Here is a 25,658-nt window from a genome sequence, read left to right on the forward strand (position 1 = left end):
ATTACTTCCACAAATTGAGTGACAGCATGCTAAAATGACGACAAGACATCATCAAGAACAAGGGGGACATGACTAAATATTAAAAGAAAGTGTTTATATACATTATATACCCATTTTTATTGTTATCTTTGCACATGACTGCCAATTTTGTTTATAGTCCGGGTAGGTCCGAATCTTTTTTGCGGTGACTGTATATTTGCTCTTCTCCAATCTTCTGGAACTTTTCACTGTTTCAATGAACTGCTTATTAGACTATGTATTTTATCTGTTAGTTCATTCCTGCATTCTCTCAAAATCCAGTTTGCCATTTCATCTGGTCCATGTGATTTTCTGATATCGAGATTGCTCAAGTGATTCATTATTTCTTTCCTTGTTACTTCTATCTCTTTCACAAGGGGGACTTTCTCCTCCCACTTGACATCTCTAAGTTGTATGTTCTCCCTCGTAAACACTGATTTAAAATGCTTGTTCATAATTTCTGCCATTTCTATTTCCTCTGTGTATTAAACTCCTTGTCGTAGTTTCTCTAATTCTTGTTTGTTATTCAGTTTGTTGTTTACAAATCTATAAAATAGTTTTGGTCGATCTTTACATTTTTCTATGACATCTTTTTTGTATTTTCTCTTTTCTTCTCTGCACACTTGTACATATTTTCTATAACTAGTATATATTTTCCATTTTTCAGGTCTTTTGTCTTTCTTCCCTTTTATCCAAGCTTTATCCTTTTTGTCTTTTAACTCCCTACATCTTTTGTTGTACCATCACTTTACATATCCTTTTTCTTGTTTTTGTCTTGGAACATACTTTTCCACTCCTTCCTTACAAATTGTTGTCAAAATATTCCATTTCTCTTCAACTGTTGTTTCCTCCTTGTATATCCTTTCCCAGTCTGCTTTTTGGAAATATTCTCTCATCTTATAAAAAAAAAAAAAAAAATCCATACATCAATCTTCCCTTTCTATATTGTTCATTTTTTCCCATGTATTTTTTCTCAATTAGTTCCACTTCAACTAATATGTGGTCACTTTTACTTAGTGGTGTCTTATATTCAATCTTGTCTACTATTTCAGGTTCTGATGTGATTATTAGGTCCAGTCTCAATGGTTCTTCCTCATTTCTATACCTACTGTAGTATTCTCTTGTATCCATTGCATCATTGTATGTTCTATAATCATATCAAGTAGTACATTTTCCCATAGGTCGTCTCCACCCTTCACTGTCATCTCTTCCCAGCAGATTTCTTTACAATTAAAATCACCCATTATAACTATTCTTTCTCCATCTTTCATTATCTTATTCAGTGTTATCCTTGTGTCTTCCAACATATTTTTGTGTTCTCTCTCTTCCCACAAAGCCATTTTAGGAGGCACATAATTTACCACAAATTTCCTGCTCTTCCCATCCCTGTCCTCCACTTCCATCATAATCATCTCTCCTCTATTCTTTCCATGCATGAAATTCCTCACATTTATATCCTTCTTAGTCAGGAACATAACTCCACCCCCTTCCCTTACCTCTTTGTTTCTAATACAATAATTATATGCACCATGTCCTATACTGAAACACAATGGCAAAAGCCGACAACTGTGAGAATCAATAACCGTGGTACGACATTTCGCTTGTTACAGCTTTTTCAAGTACTGGATTCCAAGAAAAGACCACCTCGCTTGCGCGGGATCGGGTTTTGTGGGAGGGGAAGAATGTCTGTTAGAAAATGAAAAGATAGTAGTGTATAAAAGAGGGCTATTGCCACCGGGCGAATTGCGAGCGATTAGGGGCTAGTTTGTTGTCGTGGCTTTAGGAGAACCGGGCTAGGAACTTGGTCGGTGGCGCCAATGCCGGGAGGAAGAGCATATTATATCACCAACGAAAGTTTGGAAAATGGTAGGAGACGTAGTAGGAGAGAAAGGGGGAAAAACGGAAAAATCTTTAGTGGGAAGTAAACTGAAATGAGAAGATGTAGTATAAGAGAAAGTGAGAAAGGAAGCGAATTTTAGTCGAAGAAAAAGGAAGTGTATATGTTTGTGCGTGGGATGCGGCTATGTACAGACATATGGCAAACACTCTGAGTAAATATAGGCCGACGGGGAAGGAACTGGGAGAGGTTATCGGGGAGGGGTGGGTGGTAGGTGGAGGGGGGGTGAGAAGGGGACGGGTGGGACTTGGAGATAAAGGAGGACATTTCGGACAGCTTGTTGAAGTGGACTAAGGGGGACATTTCATACATTTGTAAAATGCGGGTAACAGATGGATGATAGGAGGGGCAATGTTGAACATGCCTCTGTTCTGCTCAATGGTTTTAAAGCTTTGAATGGCGGCCGCTTCCAGGCATTTCCTCCTCACCCTGTCTGGTTCACTAAAAAGAAGCTCTGCATTATCCCAATCCATCAGGTGGTCGTTGGTGTTCCGGTGGATAACACAGGCGTTGGTGGTGATGTTGTTCCGGGAATCGTAGCGATGCTCCCGGATCCGGGTCTTCAGGTCACGGGAGGTCTCGCCGATATATACTTTATCACATCCAGCACAGGGTATGCAGTAGACACCAGCTTTTTTTTTCCCACATCTTGTCCTGGCTGTCACTCCTTCTAGAGAGCTCTTTGATAGTCCTGCTGGACTGGCCCACTACCTGAATGTTGCGATGCCCAAGTGTTCGGGTGAGGGTGGTGGTGACGCTGCTGGCTGGAAGGATAAGCCTCCTAGCTGGATCTTTCGTTGGTTCCCCCACTTCCATTATTTTGAGTGCCTTTTTCTTGCACTGGTGGATGATACACTCTGGATATATTAATTTCTGAAAGACCTCCTTTATGTGCCTAAACTCGTCCTCTAAGAATTCAGGGCTACAGGATCACCACCGCGGAGAAAGGTGGAGGAGTGGTGGTGATGGACGCATCTTCCTACCTACATAAGATGACTGACCTCCTCAGCGATGAAAATACTTACGCCGAAGTCACACAGGCAAAAGTGGACGTTGAGACAAATAACTTCCTTAAGGCAGCCAGGAGGATTCTTAGGAAATCAGAAACTGGTAAGTGTTTACTTCACCTCCTGCCAAACCTCCCACGTCCAGCCACCCTGTATGGGCTCCCAAAAACCCACAAGCCCAATATACCCATTACATCAGGGATCGGGAGTGCGCCACACAAACTGGCAGGTGCGCTGGCCAAACATTTGTCTCGCCTTTTGGGTACCATCAGCGGTGCTCATTTGAAACACTCAGGGGACCTATTGAATAGAATTAAGGACATTCCTGCTCGCAACAAAAAGCTGGCCAGCCTGGATGTGACTTCTTTATACAAAGGATTACAAAGGCGGAGCATGCCGACAGGAGACCTTTTGGTCCATATCTAGGTCGGATACGAAAAAAATATATTAATAATAAAATAATAAATAAAAACCATGATAATGAAAATAACAAATAAAATACATAAATAAATGCATAGGTATAGTTAAATGACAAACAAACAGGCAAATAGCAAATAATAAATCGACACATAACCAATAATAAATGAAAATCAGACAGACAAATGACAACAAAACAAAACAAATAATATAAGATAAATTATAATCATTACAGCATCTTACTTAGGTATTTATCTAAATGATTCTTAAAGCTTCGAACTGAACTACATTGCACTACCTGTGCAGGAAGTTTATTCCATTCATTAACTACACGGTTGGCAAAGTTGTTTCTACCTACTTCCAAATTGAATCTATTTCCGGACAGTTTGAGACCATTGTTTCTTGTCTGATTCTCATTCAATGTGAAAATTTGGTCACTTTTGATGTTGTCAATTCCCTTTAGAATTTTAAAGACCTGAATCAAGTCACCTCTGAGTCTACGCTTTTTTAGGGAAAACAGATTCATATGTTTTAGTCGATTTTCGTATGATTTATTTTTGATATTTGGAATCAGTTTTGTGGCTCGCCGTTGTACTTTTTCCAGTCTGTCAATGTCTTTAATGAGATTCGGTGACCATACGGAAACAGCATATTCCAAATGTGGACGAACTAACGATTTATATAGCTTGTTAATGAGTGATGGACTTTTGAAATCAAAAGATCGCGCAATCAGTCATAGAATCTTATTTGCTTTCTCAGAGGCTGAAATACACTGCTTGGATGATTTGAGGTCGTTACTGATAATTACGCCGAGATCTTTTTCTCTATCAACTTTTCTTAACGAATTTCCAAATAACTTGTAATCGTATTTACTGTAATTTTTACCTATGTGCATTACCTTGCATTTACTTGTGTTAAATTTCATTAGCCACTTTTCAGACCATTGCTGTAATTTATCTAAATCTTCTTGAATATCTAATTGGTTTGAGTGATCATTTGCCACTCCACACAGTTTGTATCATTAGCAAATTTGGAAACAGTAGATTTTAGTCCATGGTCTATATAATTTATATATACTATGAATAGAAGTGGCCCAAGAACGGAACCCTGAGGAATTCCACTTGCAACACTTTTCCATCCAGAAGTTTTTCCATTTAAAACAACTCTCTGTTTTCGACCATTCAACCAATTACTAGTCCAACCTAATAGGCTACCACTTATTCCATGCAAAGCTAATTTAGTAAGTAGTCTTTCGTGTGGGACGGTTTCAAAAGCTTTTGCAAAGTCTAGATATACTAAATCTATATTGTTTCTTTTGTCATAATTCGAGATAACTGTGTTGTAGAATTCGAGTACGATTGAAGTCAAACTTATAGGCCTATAGTTATTTGGCTTCTCTTTGTCACCTTTTTTGAATATGGGAGTAACGTTAGCTAGCTTCCATTCTCTTGGGACATCTCCGGATATGATGGATTTCTTGAAAATAATTTCTAATGGAACAACAATCTCATTTTTCATTTCCTTTAAGATTCTTGGATGCCAACCGTCAGGCCCTGGTGTTTTATTAACTTTGAGTTTGTCTATATACCTTTTAATTTTTTCTTTGTTATATTTACCGTAGTAAGTTTACCCTAGACTTTTTACAGGTTTCAGTTTGGAATTCACCTTGAGGTGTTTCGCTTACGAATACTGAGCTAAAATAATTGTTTAAGATATTACACATTCCTTCATTTGAATATTCAAGTTGACCGTCAGCAGATAATAGTGGACCAATGTGATTCCTAACAACCTTTTTATCTCTAATGTAACTATAGAATTCTTTGGGATTCTCTTTGGATTTATCAGCGATGTTCATTTCGTATTGTCGTTTTCTTTTTCTTATTGTCTTTTTTAAATCTCTCTGTATTGATACATAACTTTCATAGTCATTAGATGCACCCGAGCACTTATATTTCTTATAAGCCTGTCTCTTTTTAGCAATACTTTTTTCAGTTTCTTTGTCGAGCCACTTTGGGCGAGCCTGATTTGGGGGACGTCTGTCCTTAAAAGGAATGAAAGTTTGAATCATCTTAGTGAGCGTATTTTTAAATATTTCCCACATCTGATCTACAGGTCTTTCGTTTAATTTTGCCTCCCAATCTGTAAGCTGAAGCTCCTGACGTAGTCCTATGAACTGAGCTTTACTGAAATCGGGTATTTTAGAAACACAAGTATCTATTCTAAAATTCTTTAGGAGTTTGAATCTAACTAGGTTGTGATCGCTATTTGCAACAGATTCACCGACTTCTACATCAGTTACCATGCTTTCGCGGCTAGTGATCAAAAGATCGAGTAAGTTTCCATATCTTGTGGGCTCTTTTACATGCTGAATTAAGTAATTGTCACCAAGAAAATCAAACAAGCGACTACCTATATGGCCATGTTCAAGGGTCATCCAATCAATGTCAGTAAAATTGAAATCACCCATTATCAATAAATCCCGGTTGCAGAAACTAGACAGTTCTTGAAATAACAGTTTGTCGTCTGTTAATGATAATGTCTTTGGCCTATATATTACACCTACATTCATTTTTGTCCGTTTGTTTGGGTTAACTCAACCCACAAACTATCATATGCATCCTGTTTCACTTTCTCTAAAACACAAGCATGAACATTGTTTTTAACGTACAATAGAACACCCCCACCTTTCTTGTGGTTTCTATCCTGATGAAAGTGTTTAAATCCCGCAATATTAAATTCAGCTTCAAACTCTGTACCATTTAACCATGTTTCAGTTATTCCGATCATATCGAGATTTTCGCTTTTGACATACGCCTGTATTTCTTGAAATTTGATCCTAATACTACGAGCATTAAAGTACATGATATTGTTTCCTCCACTATAATCACATCCCATTGTGATCTTTTGTCTTCCACTGTCATTACATCCTATCTTGATATTTTGGCCTTCATTGACATTCTGTCCGGTATCCCTTCCTAAAATTATATTTTGTCCTTCAGTGACATTATATCCTACCGTGATATTTTCTCCTCCATTATCATTACATCCTATCGTGATATTTTGTTCTCCACTATCATTACTTCCCATCGTGATATTTTGTCCTCCACTGTCATTACATCCCATTGCGACATTTTGTCCTATGACATTACATCCTAATATGACATTTTGTCCTCTAGCGACATTACATGCTATCATGATATTTTGGCCTTCATTAACATTCTGTCCGGCATCCCTTCCTAAAATTATATTTTGTCCTTCACTGACATTATATCCTACCGTGATATTTTCTCTATCATTATTACATCCTATAGTGATATTATGTTCTCCACTATCACTGACATTATATCCTACTGTGATATTTTCTCCTCCATTATCATTACATCCTATCATGATATTTTGTTCTCCACTATCATTACTTCCCATCGTGATCTTTTGTCCTCCACTGTCATTATATCCCATTGCGACATTTTGTCCTATGACATTACATCCTAATGTGACATTTCGTCCTCTCGAGACATTACATCCTATCATGATATTTTGGCCTTCATTGACATTCTGTCCGGTATCCCTTCCTAAAATTATATTTTGTCCTTCACTGACATTATATCCTACCGTGATATTTTCTCCTCCATTATCATTACATCCTATCGTGATATTTTGTTCTCCACTATCATTACTTCCCATCGTGATCTTTTGTCCTCCACTGTCATTATATCCCATTGCGACATTTTGTCCTATGACATTACATCCTAATGTGACATTTCGTCCTCTAGCGACATTATATCCTAAAATTATATTTTGTCCTATACTGGCACATTGTTCTACATTAATGCTATACTCTACACTGTTTTCCCAAGTACATTCTATTTCCCCTTCCCTTTGGGCTTCTACCCTAAAAAAGGAGCTAATTCATTACAAACTCCCACAATGAGGTTTGTAAGAACATCTTTGCCTCTGCAGGTAAGGTGGATCCCATCAGAAGCTGTACAATATACTTTATTGTGGCATGGTCTACAGTGTACTGCCCCGGCAGTGCGCGGCAGCGCCGACAACGGCTTGCGCGTTGCCGATATGTCGGCCCAACATATCGTACATATCGTACATCTCCCCCCAAGATAATACATGTACATGGCATTCACAAATGTATGGACATTGTACTATCTGACTGCAGTAACATTCACGAATATAAACATAAAGGAATGTAAATTTAATCAGAGTATCTTACAAGGTATAAGATGAACCAAGAAAAAAAATAAAAAATTGTAGTTGTACAAAAATGCACACGTAAATACAAACAGCTATACACGCATATATCTAATGTGAGGGTGTGGTAATAAAATCCGCCATCCATGCCGGTTGTTTGACACGACGCCGTGGGCGATCCACCGTCTCTTGCTGTGTGTGGAGTCGAGGAGTTGGTGGAGGAGGAGAGCTTGGGTTTGTCCGTGTTGTGAGTTGAGATGAGCCTCTTACGGCTCGCAGATGCCTGCGGTTGCGTAGCGTCAGTCGTCCACTTCCCTCGAGTTTGACTGTATATTGACGATGCGGCAGGATTTCACTGACCACGCCTCGTCTGTCCCACAGCTTCGTGGACTGGTCTTGCACAAACACACGGGTACCAAGCGTTAATGGGGGCAGCGATCTGGGTGTGCCTTGTTTTCCCAACCATGCTTCCTGGTGCCGTACTGCCTCACGCTCCCTTGTCCGGAGGGCGTGTCGCCAGTGGATGTCCACTTTGTATTTTTGCCTGTGGACGGGGACACCGTCCCGCAGCAGCCTGCCCATAGCCAGCTGCGCTGGTGACTTGTTCACCCCGCGTAGAGGCGTGTTTAAGTACTGGCAGTAACGCCATAGCTGCTCTGTCGGTGTGTCAAGGCTCCCTCCGACGCCTGTGTTGTCGCGAAGTAGCCTCTTGGCAGACTTGACTGCCGGCCTCTGCACGCCCGTTCGACTGTGGGAAGTGGCAGAGGCGATTCTTCCCTTCACTCCCATTTCCCAAAGAAGTTGCGCATCTCCTCGCTGGTTAGGTTGGTTCCACCGTCTGTCGAGATTGACTCTGGTGCGCCCCACCGATGGAAGTACTGTCGAAGTGTTGACGAGAGCTTGCTTGATGTAGCTCCGCTGGTCAAGTGCGCTATTTCCAGTCAGCCCGTGAGCCTGTCTGCGTACGCTAAGTATACTCGTCCGTCGAGCTGGAACAGGTCTGCCACGGTGTGTTGGAATGGGTACTGGGGTGGGGGTGTGTCAGGGTGAGGGGTTCGGCGGCTTGCGAGGGTGAGTGCGTGTTACAGCTGGCACAGGTGTCTCTGTGGTGCTGTAGGTCACCTTCCATGCCAGGCCAGTTACACAGCCTGTCTCGCCCTTCGTAGCATCCCGTCTAAACCTTGATGGCTTGCGTGGAGGTTTGCTGCCACTCGGTGTCTCAGTGCTGCAGGTACCACTAAACGGACCGCTCCTTGTTCGTAGGTGTATGTCACCCAGCCCTTGCGACACCGCCAGTCTGTCCCTGACTCCATAGAACTGTCGCAGGCAGGTCAGCTCTTGAGCCCGTTTGTGGGTGCCAATCTCCTGCTGTCACTTTAGCGATGAGTAGCTGATAGTCTGGGTCATCGGCGGCGGCCTGCACCACTGCCGAGTTTCTCCAGGGCTATTTGGTCATTGCTGTCGAGCACCGCCACTGTTGCGGCCGCTACAGCAGCTTCCATGTCGTTGGCCAGCTCTTCATCTATGACGTCCGGTGGTGCACAGAGCGCTGGGTAACGGGACAAGAAATCGGCTGCAGAGTTGCGCTTACCTGGGAGGTACTTGATCTGGAACCTATATTGCAGCGTTTTCTCCTTCAGGGCAAACAGTCTCGGGTTCACTATGTCCCTTCAGCTCTCTGTCCCCCAGGAGCTTCACTAGCGGACGGTGGTCGGTGATTATGAGGAGATTGGGCATCCAAGCAGGAAAAAGGGAGCTTTACAGAGGCACCATGCAACAGCCAGAGCTTCGCCCTCCACTGGTGCGTAACCTGCCTCCGCGGGTGTTAGGTGACGGCTGCCACACAGCGCTAAGCGCCACCCGCTCTTGCAACAGAAGGGAGCCTCTCTCAGGGGGCAGGGACAGTATTGCTGTAGAATAACAAAGCCAATGCCCACCTTGCTCCAGTCCGTCACTACCACCGTAGGTCTGTCCTTGTCATAATATGTTAGGCCCTCTTTGGCGAGCTTGCAGACTACTTCTTTGGCTTGCCGGAACTTTTCCTGTAGGTTTTCGTCCCAGTAGACTTTCCTCCCCTTGTGGTCTCCGTAGTAACTCTCGGAATGGCTCCATGACTGGAGCGGTTGGCTAGGAAAGGTGCCAGCTGGTTGGACGAACCCATGCCAGGAGCGTATGTCTGTTATGGATGGTTCGACAGGCATGTCAAAGTTCCTGATGGCGGCCAGTCTTTCTTCCGTGGGCTTGTAGGCGTCCCAGCCTACATGAAAGCCCACAAAGTCCACCTGCCTTCTACAAAACCTGAATTTTTCTGGTTTCAGGGTCACACCTTTCATGGCACAACGTCTCCAGAAAATCATTACGTGTGCCCAAGAAAGCGTCTTCCACGCTGGCGTCGTACAGCAGGGTATCGTCCACACACTTGAATTTTCTTGGGATCCCAGCGATGGCGTCGTCGTACCTTCTGGTATAGGCATCCGGAGCAGCACAGTGGCCCATGGGGGTTCTACAGTACCTATACCTGCCCCAAGGTGTGATGAAGGTAGTAAGCCTTCTGCTGGCTTCCTGTAGCTCTACCTGATGGAAAGCCCCAGTGAGCATCTGCTGTTGTCTTGTAGGTGTGGCGTGGGATGCCAGATACCATGTCAAACGGTGTAGGAGTGTGGTGGGTCTCTCTCCTGCAGGCGGCATTGAGTTTCTGGTAGTCGATGGTGCGTCTCGGTTGGCCCGACTTCCTTCGCGACCACCCACCATCCTTGCGCACCATTCTGTTGCCTCTCCAACTGGTACCGGCTCCAAGATTCCCTTCCTCACGTCCTCGTCCAGCTGCTTCTTCACCACCGCCTCCAGTGTTTCGGCACCGTAGCCGGTGTATGGCAGGCGTAGGGCTTGGCGTCCGGGAGCAGGTGGATGGCATGTGGCTCACCTTCCCATTACTGGCAGAGGGCTCCTGTCAGTATTGAACGTTGACCCGGAAAAATGGCGGGAAGCCAGTTCTCTAGCTGTGGCACATTTTCTTCTAGCGAGGTGAAAACGGGACTGAGGTAGGGCCGCGGCAGCGGCAGTGCGCCGTCAGTTGACTCGGGGGCAGCCGATGCTGCAACTGCGGGCTGGTGCGGGAAGTTAGGGTGTACCAAACCCAGATCCTTACAGGCCTGTAAGGAAATGTAGCAACGGGAGGCGGTCTTCACGACGAAGACCTCTTGCGTCGTGAACCTGCTGCCATGTTGCATGCGACAGGTAACTGCGCCCATGGGTTTCAGGCTCACATTCGCTACGTCACGCAGGCTGCCCCGGCTCACTAGCGATGTCGTATCAACGCCCAGGGCGGCTAGCAGGCCTGGTCCCGCAACGCACACCTGGGCTCCTGTGTCCGGTATCACTCGGATCCTGGCCGATGTCTCCTTCCGTGTGTCGCTGACGGTCACCCAAATACACGGCTGGCTCTGGGCTTTCCCTGCGGCTGCAATTACTATACCGGAGGCTTTCCCCTCCATCGCAGCTGCTTTTTTACTCTTCCTGCACAGGCGACGTAGATGACCGGTCTTGCCGCACCCGTAGCATGTCAGCGTCTCCGCAGGACACATGCCTTTCCTTGGCATGTGTTTGCCCCCACAGTTGCCACAGTGGGGCTTGTGGGGTGGTGGGCGGTTCCCAGCGACCTGTGGCTGGAGATCCTCTTGCGGTGCGCATGGCTGCGGAGTCACCGCCGCCGTTGGCGTTAGCGTCTCACGCCCAAGATTACCGTCCAGACCTGGGGGAGCGGCGTCCTTGTGAGCCGCCTCGAACGCCACACAAACTTACGCAAGGAATCTGTATCCTTGAACGAATCACATTTGCGAAATACCTCCTCTTTTAAAACAACACTCTCCAAACCACTCACTAGCTTACGGAGCAGCATGTACTCAGACAAGCTACTGTCACAATGGGGGCACTTAAAATTCGCAATTCCGCTGCACACTGAGGCAGACCGAAGTAAAGTACTCACTTATGGGCTCGTTGCGTTCCTGGCGAGCGGTGAAGAACCTGCACCAGTCGGCTGCCTGGTTGGTCGCCTGGAGGGCGATGCCACTGACAGAGTCCAAGGCTTCCTTGACGGTCAGTGCCTGCCACTCGGCTGCGGTGAACCTGGCATTCTAAGGAGCGTTGCAGAGGAGGCGTGCAATGGAGGCGGAATGTACAGGACGGCCTCCGTCGGTGCCCACCCATTCAGGTCCAGCCAACACTGCATCGAACGTCTCCACGACCGGAACGCTGCTGTGGACATGTCCATGTCGCACTTCTCAGGGGCTGACGACCGTGAGACTGATGTGGTCTGAGCAGGGCGCGCTGCTAGCTGCTGCTGTAGGGAGACGATGGCGTCGGTTTGCGCCAGGAGCAGCCGGTGAGCCTGCTCGAGTGCTGTCGGCGTCTGTGGCGTCTGTGATCCACCCAACACTCTCCTGTGGGTGGATCTGGGGGTATAGGTGGGTCTTTCTCGTGCACGTCCAGCCATGGTGGGTAGCGTAGGTTTGATCTCTCACTGCGCCATGTACAATATACTTTATTGTGGCATGGTCTACAGTGTACTGCCCCGGCAGTGCGCGGCAGCGCCGACAACGGCTTGCGCGTTGCCGATATGTCGGCCCAACATATCGTACATATCGTACAGAAGCGTAAAGGTCATGGCGCCTAGAAAAGAGATACCAAGGATCAGGAAAGTGGTATCCCAATTGTGTGCACAACTGCGATATCCTACCATTGATCCCTATGGCTCTACTGTTCCAACACGAGCCTGCGTAGATCCTCGAGAGGATCCCACAGACTACGTGACGGCTCCCACGTTCCTTCATCTCCTGAAGGAGGACCTTGTAATTCCGAACAAGATCCTCTGATCTCACCCTACCTACATCGTTACTTCCCGTATGAACAATCGTAACCGTGTTCTTCCGTCCTTGCTCCCTGATGGACCGTCTACAGGAAACCAACCAATAAGGACGATTTGACTCACTTCCTTTCCCACCATGACCTCAGTATTAAGAAAGGTGTAGTTATAGGTTTCTACCTCAGAGCTCTCAGAATTTGTAGCCCTGAATTCTTAGAGGACGAGTTTAGGCACATATAGGAGGTCTTTCAGAAATTAATATATCCAGAGTGCATCATCCACCAGTGCAAGAAAAAGGCACTCAAAATAATGGAAGTGGGGGAACCAACGAAAGATCCAGCTAGGAGGCTTATCCTTCCAGCCAGCAGCATCACCACCACCCTCACCCGGACACTTGGGCGTCGCAACATTCAGGTAGTGGGCCAGTCCAGCAGAACTATCAAAGAGCTCTCTAGAAGGAGTGACAGCCAGGACGAGATGTGGGGAAAAAACGCTGGTGTCTACTGCATACCCTGTGCTGGATGTGATAAAGTATATATCGGCGAGACCTCCCGTGACCTGAAGACCCGGATCCGGGAGCATCGCTACGATTCCCGGAACAACATCACCACCAACGCCTGTGTTATCCACCGGAACACCAACGACCACCTGATGGATTGGGATAATGCAGAGCTTCTTTTTAGTGAACCAGACAGGGTGAGGAGGAAATGCCTGGAAGCGGCCGCCATTCAAAGCTTCAAAACCATTGAGCAGAACAGAGGCATGTTCAACATTGCCCCTCCTATCATCCATCTGTTACCCGCATTTTACAAATGTATGAAATGTCCCCCTTAGTCCACTTCAACAAGCTGTCCGAAATGTCCTCCTTTATCTCCACCAAGTCCCACCCATCCCCATCTCACCCCCCCTCCACCTACCACCCATGATTCCCTGATAACCTCTCCCAGTTCCTTCCCCGTCGGCCTATATGTACTCAGAGTGTTTGCCATATGTCTGTACTTGAAAAAGCTGTGACAAGCAAAACGTCGTACCAATAAAGGTTTCGATCTCACACAGTGTTGATTCTCACATGTCCTATATTGTTGGGTGGTAGTGGACCTTTCAATTTTGTCTCTACAATTCCTATTATGTCTGGTTCTTTTTCCTTCAGGTAATCACTCAGTCCATTCAAGCCTGTTATTAAGCCATCTATATTTGTGTAAGACACCTTTAATTTTCTGCTACCTCCATCCTGTTTTCTGTTTCCCTTCCATTTTTCTCTGCTATGAACCATTTTCTTACTTTCATATCCACTATTCTCTTTGTCTGACTCTGTTCTGTTCTCATTTTTTTCCTTAGCTTCTAGTCTTCTTGTTTAATCATCCTCTCTTTCCTCTTTGTTCATCTCTTTTTATCCATATCTGTTTATATACATCACTTTTTGCTAATTTCCCTTTTTTGTCAAGATATTCTCTGCTGTTGTTTGTGACCTGAATTTAACCTTAATTGGTCTGAACTTATCTGCATTGTATTTCCCTATTCTATATATTTCTTCAATTTCTTACCCTGTTTCTTGTTCATCTTTTTGAACTACTTCTAATATCTTGTTTATCTTTTCCTTCTCCTCTTTTACTCTTGTAGTCCTATTTGGATAATGCTTTTCTTCTATCCCTAATATAATTATACATTTCTTTTTATCCGCTAAGTCTCTTACTATATTCTCCTCCCTCATCACTTTAATAACTGTGTCTTTAGTTTGTTCTTTCATCTGTTGTTTTACTATATCTCTAAATTCAATTTTGTTGTTCTCTTTTCCAACCCTGTACCTCTTTTGCTATGGACTCTCTATTATCTTTATTATTATTCTTTAATTCCTCATTCTCATCATTTACTTCTTTTAACTGTCTTTTTAATTCTTCTATTTCTTTATTTAGGTTTTGGTTCTCCTTCTTTAGTTCTTCCAATTTATCAATTCTTTGTGTAATCTGTGTAAATTGACTGAACCTAACCTCCTACTGTCCATTCATTTTCACTAGTTTTTTCTCTAGTCTTGCTAATCAGAGGAGGTTGTCATCTCCCTCAATCCATGGAAATAATTATCTTCACCTTCCATTGTGCTGCTCTTATCTATATTTCTAATTTTTAAGTTTTTACTAATCTCTTCGATTTCACCTCTATCGTCTGTGCATATTTTGTTGACATTCCTTATGACTTCCAGGGCCAGTTTGTCCCCTTCCTCATTTCCTTCCATTTTCCTGTCCCTCCGTTATGCTGTCCCCCAACCCCTTATTACTGTCCTGTACCATTTCTCTGAATATTCATTTTCTTTTTTTGCCTACCCTGTGGTGGGGGAAAAGAATGCTACCATCAAGTATTTCTACTTGAGTTGTAAAAGGCGAGAAAAAATGGGATGGGATTAGGAGTCCTGCTACCTGTAGCCCCACAGGGCACATTCCTAAAAAAAAAGTAAAGGCATAAGAGGGTCTGGGAGTTTTCCAACCAGTACCCTAAGGTTTGGGTCTTTTAATGTGCATGGATGTGGTACAGATGAGAGTAAAAGGGCAGTATGTTTGTGAGAAGAAAGATGGATGTGCTGGCTTTGAGTGAAACTAAAATGAAAGGGAGGGGCGAGTGTGAGTTTGGTAGTGTAGTTGGAAGGTACTCTGGTGTGAAGATGGGATGAGGGAGAGAAGGGGTGGGTATACTAGAAAGTGAAGAGATAGGCAAGCATGCAGTGGAGTGGAAGGAGGTTTCTTCAAGGTTGATATAGATGAAGGTGAAGCTGGGAAGGGAGATGTGGGTTTTTGCAAGTGCGTATGGGCCTGGTAGTGAGAAGAGTGTAGAGGAAAGGGAGGCTTTTTGGATAAATTTAAATGAGTGCATAGAGGGATTAGGGAGAAATGTCAATGTAGTTATATGGGGAGACCTTAATGCTAGGGTAGGAAACTAACCAATAGGTGGAGTGATTAGGAAGTATGGAGTTCCGGGTAAAAATCGTAGTTGAGAATTGATGGTGGAGATGTGTCTTGAGAGTTGATGATAGCAAATACAGTGTTTAGGAAGAAAGTCAAGCAGAAGTACACATGGGAGAGGATGGTGGATGGAAGGGTGGCAGATAGAGTGTTAATGGACTATATAATGGTGACCAGGAGTATGGTAGGAAGAGTTAAGGATGTACATGTTCTGAGGGGAAAGAGTGGGGGAATATCAGATCATTTTTTGGTGAAAGGTAAATTGAGAGTGGAGAATAGGTGGAGAAAGAGGAAGAAGGCAGAAGGTAGGGAGGTACTTAGAGTGAATTGCTTAAATGAGAAAGAAAAGGAGAATGAGTATAAGAAGAAGCTGAGAGAGGAGTGGGAGGTAGTGTGGGATGGAGTAGAACTAGGAGTGAAGGAGGAATGGGGATGGTTCAAGGAGGGAGTCATAAGGTGTGCAAAGATGGTGTGTGGAACAAGGAGGGTGGGAGGAAATAGAAGGAAGGGTAGTGAGTGGTGGGATGAGGAAGCAACGAAGGGTGTAGAAGAGAAGAAGCAGGCTTTCATAGATCGGCTACAAATTAGGACGAGGGAATCGTATGAGAGGTACAAAGTAAAGAGAAAGGAAGGTAAGCATAAGATAAAGGAAGCAAAGAGGAGAGCAGATGTGAAATGGGGTAAGATTATGACAGAAAATGTTGAAAGCAATAAAAAGATGTTTTGGAAAGAAATTAAAAGAGGAAGAGGGGAGGCGAATCAAGTATAGAAGAAAAAGTAAAAGGTGCAGATGGAGAGATGATAATGGAAGAGAAGGCAGAGTATTTTAGGGATTTGCTAAATGTGAAGGAGGATAGGGAGGAAAAGGTAGTTGCAGTGGGAAGCACTAAGAAAATGAGTGAGGAAAATGGAGGAGAAATAGGGAAAGATTAATGAAAGCAGCTGTTAAGATGATGAGAGCAGGTAAGGCAACTGGGTTGGATGGATGCCATGCAGAATGTCTGAAGAAAGGAGATACAGTTATGGTGGACTGGCTGGTGAGGTTATTTAATGTTTGTTTAAGAGAGGGTAGAGTGCTGGAGGACTGGAGGTGTCCCCCTTACCCTTGTAAAGGGAAAGGGGGACGAGTGTGAGTGTAGTAGTTTCAGAGGGATTAGCTTGTTAAGTGTAGTTGGGAAGGCTTATGGGAGGATCATGATTGAGAGGATTAGGAGAGGAACAGAGGGAGTAATTGGTGAGGATCACTGTGGTTTTAGGACAGGTAGAGGTTGTGTAGATCAGATATTTGTGGTAAGACAGATATGTGAGAAAGCTATAGGAAAAGGTAAGGATGTTTTTTGGGCTTTTATGGATTTGGAAAAGGCTTATGACAGGGTAGACAGGAGGGCACTGTGGGAGATACTGCAGATACTGTATATGGGATAGGAGGAAAGCTGTTAAGAGCAGTCAGGAGTTTTTATGAGAGTAGTAGAGCTTGTGTTAGGATTAGAAATGGAGAGAGTGAATGGTTTGAGGTAATGGTGGGACTTCATCAGGGATGTGTTATGTCACCCTGGCTGTTCAATCTATACATGGATGGGGTGGTGTAAGAGGTGAATGCAAGGGTAGTGAGTAGGGGTTTGGAGATGGTTAAAGAAAATGGAGAAAAGTGGGATATAAGCCAGTTGTTGTTTGCTAACGACACTGCGCTTGTGGCAAGATCAGAGGAGGGATTGAGGAAGTTAGTGACAGAGTTTGAGGTGTGTGAAAGAAGGAAGCTGAAGATAAATGTGGGTAAAATAAGGTGATAAGATGTACAAGGGGAGAGAGTGACAGCAGGCTGTATGTGAGCATTAAGAGAAAAACACTGAAGGAGGTGGATAGTTTTAGATACTTGGGTGTGAATGTGGCAGGAAAGGGAGGAGTGGGGGGTGGAGGTACAATGTAGATTGAGAGAAGCAAGTAAATGCCTTGGTGGATTAAAAAGTGTAATGAGAAATAGACATTTGGGAATGGATGCTAAGAGGAGGTTATATGAAGGAGTGATTGTGCCAACAGCACTGTATGGGGTAGAAACATGGAACATAAGAGAGGAGTTTGAATGTGTTTGAGATTATATGTCTGAGAAGTATGATAGGGGTTACTAGGCTAGAGTGAGAAATGAGGAGGTGAGGAGAACAGGGGTGGAAAGGGAACTGGGAGATAGGGTCGATGAAAGAGTATTAGGATGGTTTGGACACATGGAAAGAATGAGTGAAGAAAGATTGGTAAAAGAGGTGTAGAAGGCAGAGGTGGAAGGAGTGAATATGAGGGGGCGTCCTAGGATGAGATGGCTGGATGGGGTGAAAGGGGCATTACAAAAGAGAGGAATGTCTGTTGAGGAAGGACAGGAAAGGACAGAAGATAGGGGTGAGTGGAGAAGGGTTGTGTATGGATGATGCTGTGATGCATGAGGGGGAGTGGGTGGGGGATGGAGGATTGAGGAAGTATGTACAAGAAATTTGACGCGGCCCGAGAGGATTTCTCCCTGTCTTCTCCTTTTCTGCATGAGGGGACGAAGAGGGGGGGTCGCCGAATTAATGAAGCGGCCTTGCTGTGGATGTGCTGTGTCTTGTGACACTGCTTCTGACCCAGGGCAGTGGACAGGATGCAGGGATGACCTGTCATCCAGGAGGTGCCAAGATGAGAGGGAGGAGGGTGGACGGGAGTGGAATATGTAGGGAGTGGAATGGGTGGGAGTGGTTTCTATGCCTTTTTCTTTTTGGCTACCCTCTATGTAAGGGGAAAGAGCCTTTGGTATATGTATGTATGTAATCCCTCCCCTTCTCCTTTTTCTTCACCTTCCCACTACACCACGAGCTTTTTTCCTTCCTACTAATACAACACAGGTACTCCCTCATCGTTGAGATCCATGAAATTTGAAGTTTTTCCATGAGTTCCAAACTTTGCTGTCACTTTGACTGTCATGTGTGTGTGTGTTTACCTAGTTTTATCTTACAGGAAGGGGAGCTATGCTCATGCTGTCCCGTCTTTGTATCTCACAGTATCTAGTTTGCTCTTAAATTTATGTATGGTTTTTGTACACACTATTGTTTCATCCAATTTGTTCCAGACATCCACCACTTTGTGTGGAAAGCTGTTCTTTTTCTTCCCAACTCAACCTTCTGAAAATCTCTTCCAAGCAAGCTGTAAATAATTTGGGTGAAATTGTATCACCTTGCCATACTCCTTTAATGATCTTGATCTTTTCTGTATTTTTATGTAATTGAATTACTGCAGTACCTTTCACATAAATCTTTTCTAGAACCCTCACGATCTGTTCGTTTGTACCCTACTTGCATAGTGAGGTTAGTATTGCTATTTGTTCTACCGAGTCAAAGACCTCATAATCTACAAAAGCTAAACAAAGGGGTATATAGTATTCTGTCATTCTCTCGATTAGTTGGTTCATCGCCTGCAAATGGTCTATGAGTCAAATATCCACTTCTAAAGCCTGCCTGTTCTCTTGGTTGGTTTCCACCTAAAAATTGACTTGGTCTATTTGTAGGGATCTTGGAGAATATTTTATATACATTTGATAGCAAGCTAATCTGTCAGTAGTTACTAAGATCCCTCTGGTCCCCCTTTTTATGAAGCAAAACCACTATAGTATTGCACTAGGATTCAGGAATGCTTTCTTGGCATGAGCACTGGGTGTACAACCGAGTTAACTTAATATGAATTTCTTTCCCTGCGTCTTTCAAAACATCTATCGATATACTATCTTCCCCAGGAGCTTTCCCTCATTTCACATTTTTCAGGGCAAATTCTACTTTTTCCTTTATAATCTCTGGTACACTACTAATGTCTGCAGATGAAGTTACTGACTCAACTATGGTCTTCGACAAGTAAAGCTCTTGGTAAAATTCTTCTACTCACTTTACCATTCTGTCTCTGGATTTAATTATCTCTCCATTTCTATCTTTCAAACATATCATTTGCTGTCTTCCTCAAGCATGTCTGCACTCAGTCCCTTTAATACTTTTACCTTTCTGAATAGTTTCCTCTATATCATTCATGTTTCTCTTTGTTTTCTCTGATCTCTGCCTTTTGTTGATAAACATGTTAAGTTCTACTCTATTTTGTCTCTCCTTTTAATCTGCATGGTTCTTTTTTTAATTAGGTCACTTGTAGCTTTGAAGTATTTATTTTCTCTATTACTTTTTGTACTTCCTACTTTCTCTGCTGCTTCCTTAATGATATTCAATAAATTCAAATTCATACCTTCAACTCTGTCCTTATTAATTCCTAGAGTTTCGAATCTATTTATAATTTTCTTTTTTAAAACTAATTTATTTCTCTCAACTCTGAAATTTAATTTAGCTGTGCAACCTACCATTCTATGGTAACTAACTATTATCATATTTATGGTTTAAGAATTTCATATGGGAAAGTCTGAGAACTTGTTTCTGTTCTCAGACATTTGGTGGTCTGAAGTTAAAGAGAAATATTGATGGCTTCTGATAAGAACCGTAAAAGACCTAAGCTGAGGTTTCTTGAGAGAAGCATCTGGTACCAGTGCTGAAGGTGCTCTGACATTCAGTTGATGACAACCAGTGTCGTTCGGCAGGGACTCTTACGAGTTCATAAAGGCTTCGAAGCCACGGGACAACTTATACTTTAAGCAAATTCTCAAAATTCCCGATTTATAAACCAAAATTACATTATAGGTTTAATAAAATAAAGAGGGGGGAGTTTAATTGTATCTTAACCACTTCACTCCAGGCCAAAATCTCGCGGGCAGCATTAGCTGCCAGACATACGATGTTGCGTCATAATAATCACATCTTAAAAAATAGTCACCGCTTATATCGATCGTTCTCTCTTTCACCCATGAATTTTGATAACCATAGAAAATGTGATGAAGCCAGTTTAGAGAGTATGTCAGTTACGCAGGGACAACTACAATAAATACAATCAAGACGCCGATATGGCAGCCTCACGTATCCACTTGCTCCTCATGCCGCCTACGTAGGCGGCACCGTATGGAAGAGGATTAAAGTTACGATAGTGTGGTACGCAGTTTCAGGAAAGGTTCCTGAATCAAAATTAAACAAGCCTTGAGGGAAATCACCATAACTTAAGGTAAACAATGCAATTCCCTAACAATAATTACCACACTATTTTGAATTTATTTATGACCATAACATTGTGTATATGTATGTATGTACTCCAAACTTCCAGATGCATGACTCATCTCCCATCTCCTTCCCCACATTAGCATTAGAGTCCCCTATTACCAACATGTTCTTACCTTTTTCTTGATCCATTACCTGACTTAAATCATCATAGGACTCAATTTCATCATCTGAAATCTGTGAAGTTGGTGCACAAACCTGAACTATTTTTAGTGTACCTTTTACACAGTCTAATCACAATCCAAGCTACCCTGTCTGATACATTACTGAATTTAACTACATTACCAACAACTTCTCTGTTTTATCAAGAATCCTACTCCACTAGCTCTTTCTTTTTCCTTACCTCTATAGTAGAACAGGTGGTGACTATCTTGTAACTGTATCAGCTTTTCTTCTGCTCTTTGGACTTTTCTCAGTCACGTGATGTCCCACTTGATGTTGTCTAGTTCTTCCATTAAACTCTCCAGCCTGTGGTTTTCTGAGAGGATTCTTATGTTGTAAGTATAGATCTTCATTTTCTTCATGCTATTCATTGTGCAAGAATTGGATCTGCTTGGACAGTGATCGTTCACATTAGGTGGCACACTGCCCGTAATCACACAAGGCAATGAGATTGGACTTTTAGGAGACGATGATCCAACAGGAACATTCAGTTTTCCTTTGGTTGTGCAATGCTTTTTTGCTATAAAGGAATTTTGGCAGTAATCTCACCTTCCTGACAAGTGGTTTCCGGTGATATATTTCTCTGGTGTCACCTTATTCATTATATTCGGTGGAGCCATATATATATATATATATATATATATATATATATATATATATATATATATATATATATATATATATATATATATATATATATAGGGTGCCTAATGGTCCTAGCCACTATTATGACTGTACCCCATATATCTATGAGGAATTTCCTTGTTCACCATTAGGGACGTGCCAGTTACCAGTGGGTCCTGCAACTGTGTGTGCAAGCTGCTCCTTGTCTCATCTTTCTTACAAAGCTTGTTCAATATGGGTGACCCTACAGAGATTTCCTCTCTATCGACACAGCTTTTGTAGTCATTAAGATTCTTAAGCTTATCCACCACGTCAAGGTGTCAACTCTTGGATAGGAGCACATCAATCACTCTCGAGTAAAAGCTTAAAAGGTTTGACACACAACAGGGACAAAATATTGCTGGTTCCAACTTTAGATTGAGTCAGGGAGGAAAAATAGTGATCTTCGTCGTGATGCAACAACAGTGACACGAATCAACACATTAGATTTGCCTATCAAAGCTAGATTAAAATATCTTGCAAATGGAATAGATAGGAGGAAAACAAAGCTATTCAGGGTCACAGCAGAGCCAAAACATCACTGATTTCAACTTTTGAAGAAAGGAAGGTAAGAAAAATAGTGGCCTTCATCTCCGAAGCTGCTTACAGAAATACAAAAAGATCAAATTTAATTTCTAGTTTTGCTTACATCACAAACCGTTGTCTTTTATTGTTATATCCACACTAACAATGAATGATTTTGATAGGTTCACACCCAAAAAGGTAAGTCCATTAGAAAAACTAATCAATATAGTACAGAAAATAATTTTGAAAAAGAAGAAAAGTCTAAAGTTGGATACTGCTATGGAGACAAGTTAAATTCTTATGGAATTGGAAAGATTTAGAGACTTAATTTCCCCATATGAAGCTAGATTACATGATCTGGAGAATAAACTTGAGAAGGAAATGGAAACAAACCTGGCTCAAAAAACAAAGATTGATAAATTGAGAAGGGAGAATCAAACTCTGATGAGAGAAAAAACACCATGGAGGAAAAAGAGGATAGGCCAACAACAAATGAAGATAGGAGAAATAGAATAACCTTTAAAGATATCAATAAGCAACAGAAGAGAGACAGCCTGGAAGAAGGAATAGTCAAGGTTATAGAAAAAAAAAAAATAGAATATTTCATCAGAGATGTTGCAGACAAATCTAAATGTGTCTTCCTCTTTGGATGCCAAGAAGAATACAACACCTCTTGAAGTTATGTCAAGAAAAAGAAATGCAAATTATTAAGGAAAATACATCAGCAACTCTAGGGAAGGACTTAAATGTAACAGACCAGATTGTTAGTGTGTATAGGTTAGGCAAGTATAAGAGTAATTATGCAGGTCTAATAAAAATAATGTTCAAGTCACAACCCATGGCAAAAGAAGTAATCAGCAAGTCTTGGAAGTTAGCATGAGAAGAGAGGTTGAAAAAATATTTGGATTAGGAAAGATGCTGATGAAAATGAACAAGCAAAGACACGGAAGCTCTTAGTTGAAGTCCAAGCCAAAATGATAGGAAGACCAAAGACAAAGAGAGAGAGAGAGAGAGAGAGAGAGAGAGAGAGAGAGAGAGAGAGAGAGAGAGAGAGAGAGAGAGAGAGAGAGAGAGAGAGTTCTCAATCAGGGAAGGAAATGGTTTCTAAGAAAACAAGAAAGCAGTATTGCAAAGTAAGCACTACAAGGAAACTTAGAATAGCATATGCTAATGATGGTTTACTATCAGCTAAGTTGGAGATACATGACTACTTAAGGATAAATGAGCCTGATATATTGTGCCTAGTAGAGACTAAACTTCCAAAAAATGTTAATATACAGTTGGGAAACAACAGATACACCTCCTGGAGAAGAGACAGAGAAGATAAAAAGGGTGGAGTAATGTTTGTGGTGAGAAGAAACATAAAGGTGGAAGAAGCAAATCTGAGTGGAGGCAGGGTTGAAGCAATTCACCTAAAGATCAGTACTAAAGGACACAATAAATGAGACTTCATGGTGGCATATGTTCCCTCCAAGACAAGAGCTTATGATGAAACTGAATATCAAGTAGCAACATAGTCCTTATTGGAAATTTTAATTGTGATGGCAGCAACCGGGAGGAATGGGAAGCTAGTAGCAAAGCAGATTCCTGGGGAAATGCCCTGCTGAGTATAGCAATGGAGAACACAATGACCCAGTGGGTAAAGGAAGTGACCCGGGTAAGAGGAGATGACACTCCCACAATATTAAATATGTTACTAATCAAAGAGCTAGACATCATAAGCTCCTTGAACTACCTTTGCCAAATAGGAAAAAGTGACCATGTTACAAATAAATTTCAGCAGGAGGATGAAGAAATAGACCCAAGGAATGAATCACACAGGCAAGGGAGACTCAATTTTAGGAAAATAGATTACTTAGGATTGAGAAAATTCTTTGAAGAAACAAAATGGGAGGAATTCATGAATACCACAGGAATAAGGAGTAAATGGGAAAACTTTCTTGAAATTTACAACCTAGGAATGAACAAACATGTCCCAAAGACTAGAAAAGGGAAGAATCAAAAACAGGATTGGTTTAACAAAAAATGTGAGACTGCAAAAAAGGCCAGGGATGTGGCTTCAGGAAAATGGAGAAAGAAAAGAAGCAAAAGTGTGAAAGGGCCTTTGTACATATGTACTATCTCTAATAACCATGGATTTCCAATGTTTACAAATATATTATGTTCACAAGTTCAAAGTTAAGAAAACTAATAATAAAAAAGGGATTAATATAATAATTAACATTTGGTTTTAAAATTATTGGCCTTCTATTGGTTTAAAAGTGTGTGTGTTACTTACCATCCTGCATATGAAAAGAGGCCTTGGTAGAAAGCTGTACAGATGTCTGCTACATTCCAGTTTGTATTCTTGAAAGGCTCACTGTAGTTCTTCGTGTTACCTGTGCACATGTGGTAAGTTCCTGCACTGATGATGATGATGAGTGCAAAGACTTTAGTCACTGTGAACACACCTTGCACTTTGGCAGCCAATTTTACATTGGTACAGTTGATCCACGTAAGGAAACCTAAAAACATGAGGAAGGCTAAGAATAGTAATTTTGGTTCTGAGTTTTGCATATCTTTCTGATGTGAATGATCTTACGCCGACCATAAATACCACTGATTGGGGATGAACGTGTTCATGGATTTCCAAATGGTTTTATCTCGAAAAGGTGGATCTTGATTATGATATAAACAAAGAGAAAGAAGCGGGTGTGAATATGAGCATAATATTACATAGAATAATATAGACACTAATTAATTATATGCCTGGAGGGTTGGGAATCAAAATTAATTTCACTCACGCATTCCCTGTGGCGACTAGAAGAGAAGACAGGGGCGAGAATCCGCAACCGCATTGTTCACTCCGGGAATGGAGGAGTGGCAATGAGTGTCGGAATCCTTAATACCTTTACGGCACGTTTCACACGTATCGACTTTTCGCCGTGCGCAGTCCACGACACGACTTCGTGCTCTCAAATGATCATAGGTGTCTATGGACGCTTTCACACGCCACGACCACGACCATGTGTGGAAGCGTCCATATACACCCATGTCGTGTCGTGGACGGCGCATGGCAAAAAGTCGATACGTGTAAAACGAGCTTTCCTATTGTGCCATGTCAATAACACCAATTTCTTGCAACTTTTCATGCGTCCGATGACATAGAGAGCAGTCTGCCCTGCTCGCAAAGACACGTCACCTCTTACCATTACAATGAACAACCAAAGACGCATTTTTATCATACTTCTAAAATAATTAAGGACTCATTCTTACTCGCGTCTGGGTTCCCTGTTGGTTGGAGGACTGGAATCATCCTCAACGAGATTTGGTCTCTCTTCTAAGGTTTACGGGGCTGTCACCCGACCTAAACTTTGTGGCGGTGCAGAACACAAACATGAAACAGGAGTATTTGTTGACGTCCCAGTGTTGACCCAGCGACGCATCCTCTAACTCTATTTCTGCAATATTCGGGACTTGCACTCAAACTTCCTCAATGAAACGTCTCCTCTTTCTCCCTTTCCTCTTCTCCACCGAAACTCAGGTGACCAGCATAGCGGTCAGCGACGTATCTCTTACATTCCCTACTCTATTTTCCAATTCAAAGCTGGTTCTTGTGCAGATGGGCGTGATTATCTTGCTGTTTTCAATATTCTTAAGCTTCAATATTCCAAACTTTAGACCGGCTTCAAGTATGTTTTCATTTCCCCCAAAAAAGTACTCACGTGTAGTATACCTCTCACTTAATTCCAAAGACTACTCAGAAAAATTCCTCTAACGTCTTCGAAGGAACACATTCCTCTCCGTTTTCTGAAATAT

General features: G+C 42.6%; 1 protein-coding gene across 12 annotated transcripts in view; it reads right to left on the reverse strand.

The window, feature by feature from the left end:
* The window catches only part of LOC143023829 (Y+L amino acid transporter 2-like), a 213,211-nt gene that overhangs the window by 75,169 nt on the left and 112,384 nt on the right, over positions 1 to 25,658 (reverse strand). For all 12 annotated transcript variants that reach the window (XR_012966219.1, XR_012966220.1, XR_012966221.1 and 9 more), the window contains one exon: positions 24,139 to 24,364. Coding sequence is in view for 8 of the 12 variants with exons in the window: in XM_076182459.1 (XP_076038574.1) it covers positions 24,139 to 24,364 (226 nt within the window). In the remaining 4 variants the exon portion in view is untranslated. The remainder of the gene's footprint in view (positions 1 to 24,138; positions 24,365 to 25,658) is intronic.

This window comes from Oratosquilla oratoria, unplaced genomic scaffold, assembly GCF_046742065.1.
Source record: "Oratosquilla oratoria isolate Oo_2021 unplaced genomic scaffold, ASM4674206v1 SCAFFOLD65, whole genome shotgun sequence".
NCBI lineage: Eukaryota > Metazoa > Arthropoda > Malacostraca > Stomatopoda > Squillidae > Oratosquilla > Oratosquilla oratoria.